This window comes from Oncorhynchus mykiss, chromosome 22 (genome assembly GCF_013265735.2).
Source record: "Oncorhynchus mykiss isolate Arlee chromosome 22, USDA_OmykA_1.1, whole genome shotgun sequence".
Taxonomy (NCBI): Eukaryota; Metazoa; Chordata; class Actinopteri; order Salmoniformes; family Salmonidae; genus Oncorhynchus; species Oncorhynchus mykiss.
The window spans coordinates 27,084,568-27,097,439 of NC_048586.1; the positions used below are offsets into that span (position 1 = coordinate 27,084,568).

The 12,872-nt window shown below is 42.9% G+C and overlaps 1 protein-coding gene across 6 annotated transcripts in view; it reads left to right on the forward strand.

Moving 5' to 3' along the window:
• LOC110501661 (mannosyl-oligosaccharide 1,2-alpha-mannosidase IB) overlaps positions 1 to 12,872 on the forward strand; it is a 121,488-nt gene that overhangs the window by 91,833 nt on the left and 16,783 nt on the right. For all 6 annotated transcript variants that reach the window (XM_036959011.1, XM_036959012.1, XM_036959013.1 and 3 more), the window contains 6 exons: positions 4,911 to 5,005; positions 5,153 to 5,276; positions 5,362 to 5,455; positions 7,810 to 7,925; positions 8,337 to 8,556; positions 8,966 to 9,138. In XM_036959011.1, the coding sequence (XP_036814906.1) occupies positions 4,911 to 5,005; positions 5,153 to 5,276; positions 5,362 to 5,455; positions 7,810 to 7,925; positions 8,337 to 8,556; positions 8,966 to 9,138 (822 nt within the window). The remainder of the gene's footprint in view (positions 1 to 4,910; positions 5,006 to 5,152; positions 5,277 to 5,361; positions 5,456 to 7,809; positions 7,926 to 8,336; positions 8,557 to 8,965; positions 9,139 to 12,872) is intronic.

Sequence of the window (12,872 nt, forward strand, 5' to 3'; positions counted from 1 at the left end):
AAGAGATGTGATTGTTACACTGCAGATGAACAGTATCCATTAATATGGATGTGAGAGATTCAGCTATGTCTTACAGGCCATATAGAAGATAATCATGCAATGACTGGCTGAGCTGGAGAGCCCAGGTAAAACCGCTGCTTGATTGAAATTCAGTCAGGCAGTTGTAGTTAAATCCCCAAGAACACAGTCCCATGGATTTCCAAGCTTGTTTCAATAAAGCACTACGGACTGATACAATAGAAAATAAAAGATGACAAATAATAAAGGAACAACAAGTTAAACGATGAATAACTAGCATGATGAAGAACAAACGTAGTAAGCCCCATGAAGGACGGACAGCGTTTGTTGACTTAATCCTGTCTCTTCCTGGGGTCCTTGAGGGCCTTTTTTTCCAAAACAGATTTCACAGTATACCTTCTGATCCTTTTATGAGACTCGTGTACATTTACACAGTGACATCCTCCCCCGGAGAGAGAGATATGAGAGTGTGTGTTTGTGCACGTGTGTGTGTGCGCACCTCTGTATGCGTGTGTTCTCTCTGGCAGGCCGAGTGGTCATGGGGTTCTATCTCAGAGAGAGCAAGGCTCATATCCTCCTGTGTGTAATAACAGGCTCCGCTCCTGAGTTAGAGGATCGGTTGGAGCAGCTGATTCCAGGCAGAACTACGACCAGCCAGCGCTACAAATCTGCAGTCTGGGAATACTGCCGACCTGGCCTCACAGCTAATCCTGATGGCGAGAGGGAGAGAGTTTGTTCAGACCCAAATTGCCCTTGTTCCTCGTTCGCCTGGTCTATGGGACTGAGGGACGGAGAGAGAAAGAGAGCAAGGGTGTTCAAGTGAAGGGGGATTGAGAGCGAGATAGTGGGTGCTCTCTCATTCAACTCAAACTCTGCTCTTGCCCTTTATTTGGTCGGCTACAGGTCAGGACTAAAAGCGGCATTGAGAGAGAACATTGTTCAACCCAAGCTTTGCTCTCAGAGGCACATAAAAAAAGGCACACTCAGGTAGAGCCTCCATTTTCAAAACATCTCTTTCAGATGATATGAGTGAAGAGAGGGGAATGTTTGTGTGTATTTGGTGCGTGTTGTGAGTGAATAAGTTTGTGAGATGGAATAGCCTATATCTCTCAGTCATTGATTGGCGTGTAGCTACACGCCAATCGGAGGATTTGGGCGAGGAGCTACACAAAAAGTCTCTAGTTCTCCGCTCTGGCCTGCCCCTGTATTCATAGTACTATTTTCCTCCCTCGAGCTGGATGGCAGCTCACCACTTTGTTCATTGATACCACTGAGAAAATAGAGAACCAACTGTTAGCCAAAAACCTGTTCTAAAATTGTGTGTTAGTCAAGCACATAACCACTTATTTCATAGTTGGCGCCTTAGCTAAAGCATCATTACGACGAAGGTAGCAACAGCGTTTAGTCAACTAAGCGAGAACAAGTTCTTCCGCCGTCTCTGCGTGGATGGAAACGAAAATAGCAGAGAGCTGTTCCGCTAATACCATCCTCTACAGAAATATGTTCAACTGTTAAAGATGAGTAGCCCAATGTTAATTAATCAGTTGTTGATCTGCCCTCTTGGTATAGCTGTAGGCCTATGTTAATTAATCAGTTGTTGATCTGCCCTCTTGGTATAGCTGTAGGCCTATGTTAATTAATCAGTTGTTGATCTGCCCTCTTGGTATAGCTGTAGGCCTATGTTAATTAATCAGTTGTTGATCTGCCCTCTTGGTATAGCTGTAGGCCTATGTCAACAGTAAGCTGCTGATGATGTGATAATAGTCAGTTCACCAATGACAACTAGGCATGTTGAATGGATGGTAGCTTAGTAAGACCTAACTTGATGAGGTCAGTGATGGAGATGTGTAACAAGCTCATACAGGCCTAGTTTTGTTCTTTCATATTCCAAATAGCCTACAGTAAGCTAGACTGCTACAACATTTCACTAGACTATCCACATAAAGACACATTAATTAGAATAATCATTACCCCTAAATTGAACATAGTGTCATTGAGTCAATTTAATTTAGGATCAAACATAAGACTTTTGTGTTGGCTACATTGTTTGATATAATTTAAGACTCTAGGTTTCAGGAAATTGCTGTTAAATGCTCCAACTTCCTGTGGGGGATTTTGGTGGGAGTGAAATGGGCTGCTGGGAGAGGAAAATATCGTCCCTTGAGAGGGCAAGAACAAGATGTACAGTACCAGTCAAAAGTTTGGACACATCTACTCATTTCATGGTTTTTCTTTATTTTTTACTATTTTCTACATTGTAGAATAACTATGAAATAACACATAATGGAATCATGTAGTAACCAAAAAAGTGTTAAACAAATCAAAATCTGTTTGAGATTTTTCAAACTCATCATCAAAGCAAAGGGTGGCTACTTTGAAGAATCTCAAATATAAAATATATTTTGATTTGTTTAACACTTTTTTTTTTGGTTACTACATGATTGGGTTGAGGTTGAGGTTTCCAAGGTTAGAGTAGTGCAGAAGTTGTCATATGCTGAGGCAGTGAAGAAAGTAGATGAAGATGGGTCAAGGGGGAGGGATCATGAGAGGAGTGATGTGAGTAGATCTACACCAGTACAGAGGGATAGGCCAACAAGTGATACATGCTTCAGTAAGATCGGATTTTTAGCATTTATAGCAATGCTTATCAACTGTACTGCAGGGATGGAATGTAAGTCTATGCTGACTGCAGGAATGTCCACCAGCGCTGTTGCCAGAGAACGGAATGTTAATTTCTCTACCATAGCCCCCCTCCAACGTCATTTTAGAGAATTTGGCAGTACGTCCAACCGGCCTCACAACCGCAGACCACTTGTAACCATGCCAGCCCAGTACCTCCATATCCGGCTTTTCCCCTTGCGGGATTGTCTGAGACCAGCCACCCAGACAGCTGATGAAACTGAGGAGTATTTCTGTCTGTAATAAAGCCCTTTTGTGGGGGGAAAATAATATTCTGATTGGGGGGGCTTGGCTTCCAAGTGGGTGGGCCTGTGCCCTCCCACCCAAGGCTATGCACGTGCCCAGCCATGTGAAATCCATAGATTAGGGCCTACAAAATGTATTTCTTTATCATTTGAAGTGTATGGCGTTGACAGCGTTGACGCTCGCAGCCCGTCTGTTTTCTGTCTATTCATTACTGTGCGTTCTAATTCCAGCGTGTACACGTTCGTTCACGTGAGTTAAAAAAAAAGCTTTTCGTTTGATTTGGGTGTTACTCTGTGGGTAAGGGGCAGTAAGGGACACTAGCTACTTACTGTAGGTTTCCATCCAATCGGCGACAGGTTTCCATGCGAATATTCTAAAATCGGCATAAAAAACAATATGCAAACTTTCCCACCAGAGATGTGTCCATCAAATTGACTTGTTGCGGGTAAAAGGCTGTGCGTGATTTTCAACTCTACTGATGGTTTGTCACAAAACAATGTGCATTATGTGATGAATGTGCCCAATCCGGTCTTGGCACATGTGCTCTAGCAAACAGCTGGCAGATACAGTGCAGGTATAGCCTACATTATCAGATTATTATGGACAAAAGAGCGAGATTATAACTTTTAATTGTCAAACGGCAGCCAAGCATCAATCCTCATGTCACCAGAATACGACTCTCAATATTTTTGGAAAGGATCATCAAGATGCACTTTCATCACCCTGAAGTTCATGATAGTTTATTAAATCTGTAGCCTAATAAACCTCATACTTTCCCGAGTCGTAGTAGGAGGACCACATGCGTCATCGCATGACTCCAAGTTTACGATATGATGATTATCATATCAGTATTTGCGCATGAAAGCATTTACACTGACATTTCTCGCATAATTAATTTTACAGATACAAAAAGATCCCACCTTTTCTTGGGCATTTCGTTTTGTCTACATTTTCGTTTTTATTTTCCCAATGTGTACTTGACTTGCATAAAAGGAGTATTGAACATTTTGTTTCAGTAACCTAACTCCTGAAATGAAGAGAGAAACCCAGTTTAGACTGTTGGGATGTGCGGGCTAATGTCCCACACCTCTTGATGACAGTGTGATAAAACAGTGTAGTCTTAAGAGTTTTATTGCAGCTGTCAGACAGGCTTGGAATCAATGGATGGGGTATACACTGAGTGTACAAAACATTAAGAACACCTTCCTAATATTGAGTTGCACCCCCTCATGGACTCTACAAGGTGTCGAAAGCGTTCCACAGGGATGCCGGCCCATGTTGACTAATGCTTCCCACAATTGTCAACTTGGCTGGATGTCCTTTGGGTGGTGGACCATTCTTGATACACACGGGGAACTGTTGAGTATGAAAAACCCATCACTGTTGCAGTTCTTGACACAAACCGGTGGCACTTCAATCTTTTTTCTTGCCCATTCACCCCCTGAATAGCACACACATACAAAAATTGTCTCAAGGCTTAAAAACCCTTCTTTAACCTGTCCCCTGCCCTTAATCTACACTGATTTGAGGTGGATTTAACAAGTGATATCAATAAGGGATCATAGTTTTCACCTGGTCAGTCGATGTCATAAAAAGAGCAGGTGTCCTTTTAATGTTTTGTACACTCACTGTATATACACATTGACACACAGCTGGGAAAGTGTGACTGTGTACTTGAGTGTGTGTACTCTGTTATTCTAATGTGGTTCAACTGTTATTCTAGTGGTCTCTGAGGGGGAGTTTTGCCCTCCACCTCCACAATATGCTCAGCCTCTCCTGTAAACCAGTTCAGATGCTTTGTCATGTTCATTTGGCCACTGTTTCTCTGTCCCATGTAAATGCTTAATGTTTTTTCGGGCTGTCTTGTTATGTCTCTTGTAAAAATATGTTCTCCATCATTGAAGCTTTTTCTCAGCTTTTCCTATAAAGCTTTCATTCACCCTCTCTCTCTTTCCCTCTGTCGATAGGTGTTTAAGGTGAAGGCGGTCCAGTTGGCTGAGAAGCTGCTCCCAGCCTTCAACACTCCCACAGGCATCCCCTGGGCCATGGTCAACCTCAAGAGGTCAGTCTCAGACCACAACACAACCGTAGATTTACATCTGACCACAACCTAACCCTAGATCTACATCCATAACTGCAACAATGGCATGTCAGTAAGATTCTCTACTCAATGATTGAAAGTTAATCCTTTCTCCCTCTCTGTGTGTAGTGGTGTGGGGCGTAACTGGGGCTGGGCGTCAGCAGGCAGTAGTATCCTGGCAGAGTTTGGAACACTACATATGGAGTTTGTCCACCTCACTTACCTCACCGGGAACCCTGCCTACTACCAAAAGGTGAGACACCTCCTTAGTACTGGTGTCTAAGTCTGCGTGTTCCCCTGGGTGAGAGATATATCCATGTCTCCTCTAACCCTGTCAGGTAATGCACATACGGAAGCTGCTGGCCAAAATGGACCGTCCCAACGGGCTCTACCCCAACTATCTGAACCCTCGCACCGGTCGCTGGGGCCAACGTAAGTACCTCATGTCTCTCTCAACTTCAGAGAATAACACTGGTGTGTGTGTGGGTGTGGGTTGAGCTCAATTCAGAATTTTGGAATTAACTCCCATTCAGCTCATGAGTTTGAATTGAATTGGCCACACCGCCACAGGATGTAGAATTTGAGTGACAGGAAGTAGAATTTAATTCAGTGCAATTCAAAGAAATTCCACTCAGCCATAGAACATGAGAGTTACATTGAATCTGACCGGTCACACTTCCAGCTACCAAACAATATATAACTTTTCTCTAGAAACAATGTTCATATACTTTTTTTTACTTTGTGCTTAGAATAGCCAATTATATTTCCACCAACCATTTCATTTGGCCTGAGGGTGAACTTGAGGTTTAAACTATTGCATTCTGGGGAATGTCGTATTTTCCCCATATTGAACAATATGTAATAACTTTTTAATATATCTGCATATAGGTTTTCATTTTAAGAGATGGTCCTGAAAATAAATCGTTTAAACAATATTTTATATGCATGTATATAACAACATGTTTTATGTACAATATGTATATTTGTATAGACTACACCTAATATTAAATAGAAGAAGCGTTTGAATTTCATTTAATTTTACTGAATTCAATTCTATTTCCTTTTATTCAAATGCAGGTGCAATGGGCGCTAGGCTATGTAAATGAATGTGTGTGAGTAGTGTTTTGTTTTTTTCTTTAATAAATATGTATAATTAGAAGCTGTTGGCAGGCGGCATCTTAACTAACTCTGTTTATTATCCTGAATGAGAGAGAGGTTTAATTACTGTCTCTGCCTCTCACTGCTCAACCTGACCCCCCCCCCCCCCCCCCCCACACACACACACACACACACACACACACACTGAGCCCTACAGTGTCTACCCCTCTCCAATGTTGTTTGCGTAGTTTTTTGTTATTTCTCTTTTTCTCTCAATCTCTCCATCCCTCCATGTGAGAATGAATTATTCATAGCAACTTCTCTCTCTCTCTTTTGCCAGGGGAATGCCAATTTTGCATAGAAAACATTTGACTTTGTGTCTGTGAGTCTCTTCAGCTCATCTCTCTCTCTCTCTGCACACTTTGCTCTGAGTGTGTGTCTTTGCAGGAGACGGAAGGAGGATTGTCACTCAAAGTAATGAGCAGTGTGTGACTATGGAAATCACAAAGTAATCATGTGCCATAAGTCTATACCACTGTGTGTGAGAGATGTGAATGTATGCGTTGTAGCCATATAGAAAGTGCCAGTGTAATATCAAAGAGATGTCTGTAGGTATTTAAAACCGACCCATAGAGAGAGTGACAGACATAAAGACAGACATACGAGTAGAGTTTTCGTCGTAAAGTCCCAGCTGTTAACTACTATAAAAACTGTCTGTTCCAGCAGCACATTTGTTAGCATTAGCTCTCCCCTGACTAACATAACACACCACTGAAACATCTGCTGAAGAGATGCCCATCTCCCCACTACACACCTCTCCACAGTGCTGGACATGCTACAAGCCCAGCCAGCACATTTCACACAGCATTCATTTACCATTAGCCATAAGCATTTAGGCGTTAGCCCCAGCACTAGCTGTGGACTCGGACCGCTAATGGCTCTCGCCCCACTGCTCTCAATGACTCCCTCAGCATTGGTTAGCATTGTTAGCTTCACTGTTGGTTAACACTGCTGAGTCATAAGCTGGCTAGCTCTGTTAGCATCAGAGCATGGCTTTAGCCAGAGGGAGGCAACAGCACAATAGCAAGTCCTTGCTGGCTAACAAATAAAGCTAAACAGTGTCAGGCCTCATGGGGAAAACACAATCGAGTGTCTTTAAGTCGAGTGTCTTTACTCGACTTAAACTATACCACATTGTTTTATACTGCGGATTCATGACTCAGGGTAGTCTGTGAGAGATTGTGTGTGTGTGCGTTTCGTGCACGCGTGCCTACCCATCTGTGTCCTCTCACTGAGTGAGAGTTGGCACAGCCTCCGGATCACTGTAATGTGGTGTCACTGTAACTAGGCCAGCTATAAAGGCTGAATCAACTTCTACTGGGACATTGGGGACATTAAGAAGGAGTACATCAGAGAGAGAGTAAACAACCACAATCTTCTCTGCCATCACACTGAAAGGGGGACAAAGCGTCTCCATGTCGTTTTTTTCTGTAAATTTAAAACCCCTCTGAAGAATAGTGCTGGCTCTGGTTGGGGTTTAGATGAAAACATCCAATGAATAAATTATCATCTTCCCCTTTTTGTCACTCTATCTTCATTATTTTTCTCTCCCTCACTTTGTCCCACCCTCTCTTTTTCCCACCCTCTCATCCTTCTCCCGTCTCCTCTCTTTCTCCCCCCCCTTGTAGACCATACATCAGTTGGAGGTCTGGGGGACAGTTTCTATGAGTACCTGCTGAAGGCCTGGCTCATGTCAGACAAGACCGACACAGAGGCCCGCAAGACCTACGACGACGCCATTGAGGTATGCACCACCCTTACCTCGTCTCCATGGAGACAAGCCACCTTTAACTGGTCTCCATGGAGATGTCTTTGATTGACATACACACAGCTGTGTTTCAACTATCCTACCCTGAAATAGCAACTACCTTGCTCTATATCCTTATGACCAGATAGTTAGGATTGCTCCTCAACTCCTCAAAGTACTTTAACTGCAGTGTACTGGGCTCAATCTTTGCATTTTAATCAGTGAGCGATTTAACAGGAAGTAGATGCCTGAATTCTGTTGCCAGTTATTGACGTTGATTGATCAAGTACATTATGTGCCAGGGAAGAGGATGGATAGAAGATTCTGCTGCTGCTCTCAAGGACTGACCTGACACACACCTACTCCTACCATCTCCACCACCCATATCCTTTCCGCATCTCCTTCCAGGCAATCGAGCGCCACCTGATCCGTAAGTCCAACGGCGGCCTGACGTTTATCGGGGAGTGGAAGAATGGCCACCTGGAGAGGAAGATGGGTCACCTGACCTGCTTCGCCGGGGGGATGTTCGCTCTGGGGGCCGACGGCTCACCTGACGCCAAGGCTGGACACTACCTACAGCTGGGGGCTGAGATCGCACACACCTGCCATGAGTCCTACGACCGCACTGGTGAGATGGAGAAACAAACACACCTAAACTTATAGGGAAAACAAATTAAGTTTACGGATAAATGGTAACTTATTATAGGGTGGTTTGGTTGCCATGGATTATGCGCGTGATGGTGAATCAGATTTTGTGTGAGCTTAAAATAATGATGTTTTTTTTTAAGTGAGGTTACCATGGGAACGGGATGATCTTCCTGAAAGTGAAGTTTTACAGTGATGATATTTCCTAGTTTTATCCGGCCGTCTCTTTTTATGAACTTGTGTTCTGTTCCCACACACAGTGACAAGGCGTGCAGAACAAATCTGTCTGCTTCTTGATCACTGTAATCGGTTCCTATTACATTCTAACTCCAAACATTTAATTGGCAGGAAATGTGTTGTGTACCCATCTCCCTCCCTCCCTCTCTCCATAGTGTTGAAGCTGGGTCCAGAGGCCTTTAAGTTTGACAGTGGTCTGGAAGCAGTGGCGGTGCGTCAGAATGAGAAATACTACATCCTGAGGCCAGAGGTCATCGAGACCTACTGGTACATGTGGAGGTTCACCCATGACCCCAAGTACAGGCAGTGGGGCTGGGAGGCAGCACAGGTGAGCCACTGGAAAATCACTCACTAGTATTACTACTACCACATGTGACCTACCGGCTTGATCCAGTCTTATGTAGCAACATTTGAAATTGTGTTTTTTACATTGAATAAAAGTAGAGACTCAGAGCTAGAAAATTAAATATCATACACTACAGTTGAGGAACACTGGGAAAGTAATTCTGCTTTGGAAGTTGATAAACTTGTAACCTCAATTTTTAGTAAATGGCCTTGAATATTTTGGTACACCTACTGGATTGCTCTTCTTTGTCTTCACCCATTCAGAGTCATTCACATCCTCTTAAGCCTTATCCCCACCCATCTCTTTAAGGATTCTCATGTGAGGCCATGTACTAAACAACCAAAGATTTCAAGACTAAAGGCTGGTTTATACTACATCTATCAACAGTTGTCGCAGTGACATCATGAACATTCTATTGTCGTCCGACATCAAACTTGTCGTTATGAAAAAGTATAAACACAAACTACAGGTTGCATGACAACAGCATAACTAGTGTATTTTAACACCACTAAACCCACCTGTTTAAAAATGAATTTAGTATTCTGTACCAGACAAAAGTTTGTACACACCTAAAAGTCAGGCAAAACATAAAACCTCAACATACAAGTGTAAGTAAAAACAAATGTAAATAAGTTAGAAATTGTGCTACTACTGCACAAACACGTCTCGTAAAAGTAATTATGTTTTTGTTTAGTTAGCTTTTGGAAATTGTAGAAATAAAATATGTTCCTTCAGAAGTTCCAGCTAGGCAGGCTAACGTTAGTTAGCTAATTTAATTTGCTAGCTATCATGCAGTAGGCGTATATTAATAATGATATAGTTAATATAAGTACTTTAGACATGCAATCATAATTGACTGTAGAGCATATAAAGCACCCACAAGCTACCAGTGGCTGAAAACACAATCGTCGCGGGACGAATGAGTGACGAATTTACGGCACTTGCCCTGCAAGTGTATACTCGTCAGACGTCATGATACGTCATCAGAAGTGTCCACTTAATTTAAGGGCTGAGGGGATAGGGTGTGTCTTTTAAGTGTTTGGAATGTAGCCAGTGTCACCAGCAAAGCACCCCCACAACATCCACGCCTCCTCCGTGCTTTACGGTGGGAACTACACACGCGGAGATCATCTGTTCACCTACTCTGCATCTCACAAAGACACAGCGGTTGGAACCAAAAATCTCAATTTTGAACTCAGACCAAATGACAGATTTCCACCGGTCTAATGTCCATTGCTCGTGTTTCTTGGCCCAAGCAAGTCTCTTCTTCTTATTGGTGTCCTTTAGTAGTTGTTTCTTTGCAGCAATTCGACCATGAAGGCGTGATTCACGCAGTCTCCTCTGAACAGTTGATGTTGAGAAGTGTCTGTTGCTTGAACTCTGTGAAACATTTATTTGGGCTGCAATTTCTGAGAATGGTAACTCTAATGAACTGATCCTCTGCAGCAGAGGTAACACTGGGTCTTCCATTCCTGTGGCGGTCTTCATGAGAGCCAGTTTCATCATAGCTCTTGATAGTTTTTGCGACTGCACTTGAAGGAACTTTCAAAGTTCTTTAAATTTTCCACATTGACTGACGTTCATGTCTTAAAATAATGATGGACTGTCGTGTCTCTTTGCTTATTTGAGCTGTTCTTGACATAATATGGACTTGGTCTTTTACCAAATAGGGCTATGTTCTGTATACCAACCGTATCTTGTCACAACACAACTGATTGGCTCAAACGCATTAAGAAGGAAAGAAATTCCCCAAATTAACTTTTAACAAGGCACACCTGTTAATTGAAATGCATTCCAGGTGACTACCTCATGAAGCTGGTTGAGTGTGCAAAGCTGTCATCAAGGCAAAGGGTGGCTACTTTGAAGAATCTCAAATATATTTTGATTTGTTTACACTTTTTTAGGGTATTACATTATTTCATAGTTTTGATGTCACTATTATTCTACAATGTAGAAAATAGTTTTAAAAAATAAGAAAAACCCTTGAATGAGTAGGTGTGTACAAACTTTTGACTGGTACTGGATTTCAGTCTAGCAAATCAGGCAACTAAAAGCAACTTTCTAAACAATGTTTTGGTTCGTTTCTAGCTTGTTAGCTAGCTAGCTAATGTTAAGTGAGCTGGCTATTCAGTTCAAAAAATGACCATATCATATAGCTGACAACGTCTTCACTTTAGCTCATTTGTCTTCATTATTACAGGAAAATAAACTCACAACAAGATCATTATTTACAAGTTAATGGCGACCCAATTATAGAAAATAGCTTACGGTTGTGAGTGTGACGGAATAAAAGCAGGGCGTTCATATGTAGAATTTCAGAACTTGGACACTGTCTCATTGGCCTAGCGTTATATCCTAACTTGACTTTGGTGCAGGTCATGTTCCTTCACATTACCATCTCTGGTAAACACATACTATATCAAATAAAATCAAAGTTAACTTGTCACATGCTCAGGATACAGAAGGTGTAGTGAAATGGTTACTTGCACAGTGGAGTCTTTTGTTTAGAGATCTAGCTATCTAGCTAAACCATAATCCAAACTCATAACTTTACTACCCTACATGAATCTGCAGGTAGCTAACCCACCAGGTTCAATGTTAGCTAGCTAGCTAACATTAGGCTATAAATAGCAATGCAAATGGCTCTGAGATTCAAATAATATTACTACACAGATTATAGCCGGTCACGGGTGTACCTCAGCCACGCTCAAGGTACTAAACGATATCATAACCGCCATCGATAAAAGACAGTACTGTGCAGCCGTCTTCATAGACCTTGCCAAGGCTTTCGACTCTGTCAATCACCGTATTCTTATCGGCAGACTCAGTAGCCTCGGTTTTTCGGATGACTGCCTTGCCTGGTTCACCAATTACTTTGCAGACAGAGTTCAGTGTGTCAAATCGGAGGGCATGCTGTCCGGTCCTCTGGCAGTCTCTATGGGGGTGCCACAGGGTTCAATTCTCGGGCCGACTCTTTTCTCTGTATATATCAATGATGTTTCTCATGCTGCGGGCGATTCCCTGATCCACCTCTACGCAGACGACGCCATTCTATATACTTCCGGCCCGTCCTTGGACACTGTGCTATCTAACCTCCAAACGAGCTTCAATGCCATACAGCACTCCTTCCGTGGCCTCCAACTGCTCTTAAACGCTAGTAAAACCAAATGCATGCTTTTCAACCGTTCGCTGCCTGCACCCGCACGCCTGACCAGCATCACCACCCTGGATGGTTCCGACCTTGAATATGTGGACATCTATAAGTACCTAGGTGTCTGGCTAGACTCTAAACTCTCCTTCCAGACCCATATCAAACATCTCCAATCGAAAATCAAATCAAGAGTCGGCTTTCTATTCCGCAACAAAGCCTCCTTCACTCACGCCGCCAAACTTACCCTAGTAAAACTGACTATCCTACCGATCCTCGACTTCGGCGATGTCATCTACAAAATTGCTTCCAACACTCTACTCAGCAAACTGGATGCAGTTTATCACAGTGCCATCCGTTTTGTCACTAAAGCACCTTATACCACCCACCACTGCGACTTGTATGCTCTAGTCGGCTGGCCCTCGCTACATATTCGTCGCCAGACCCACTGGCTCCAGGTCATCTACAAGTCCATGCTAGGTAAAGCTCCGCCTTATCTCAGTTCACTGGTTACGATGGCAACACCCATCCGTAGCACGCGCTCCAGCAGGTGTATCTCACTGATCAT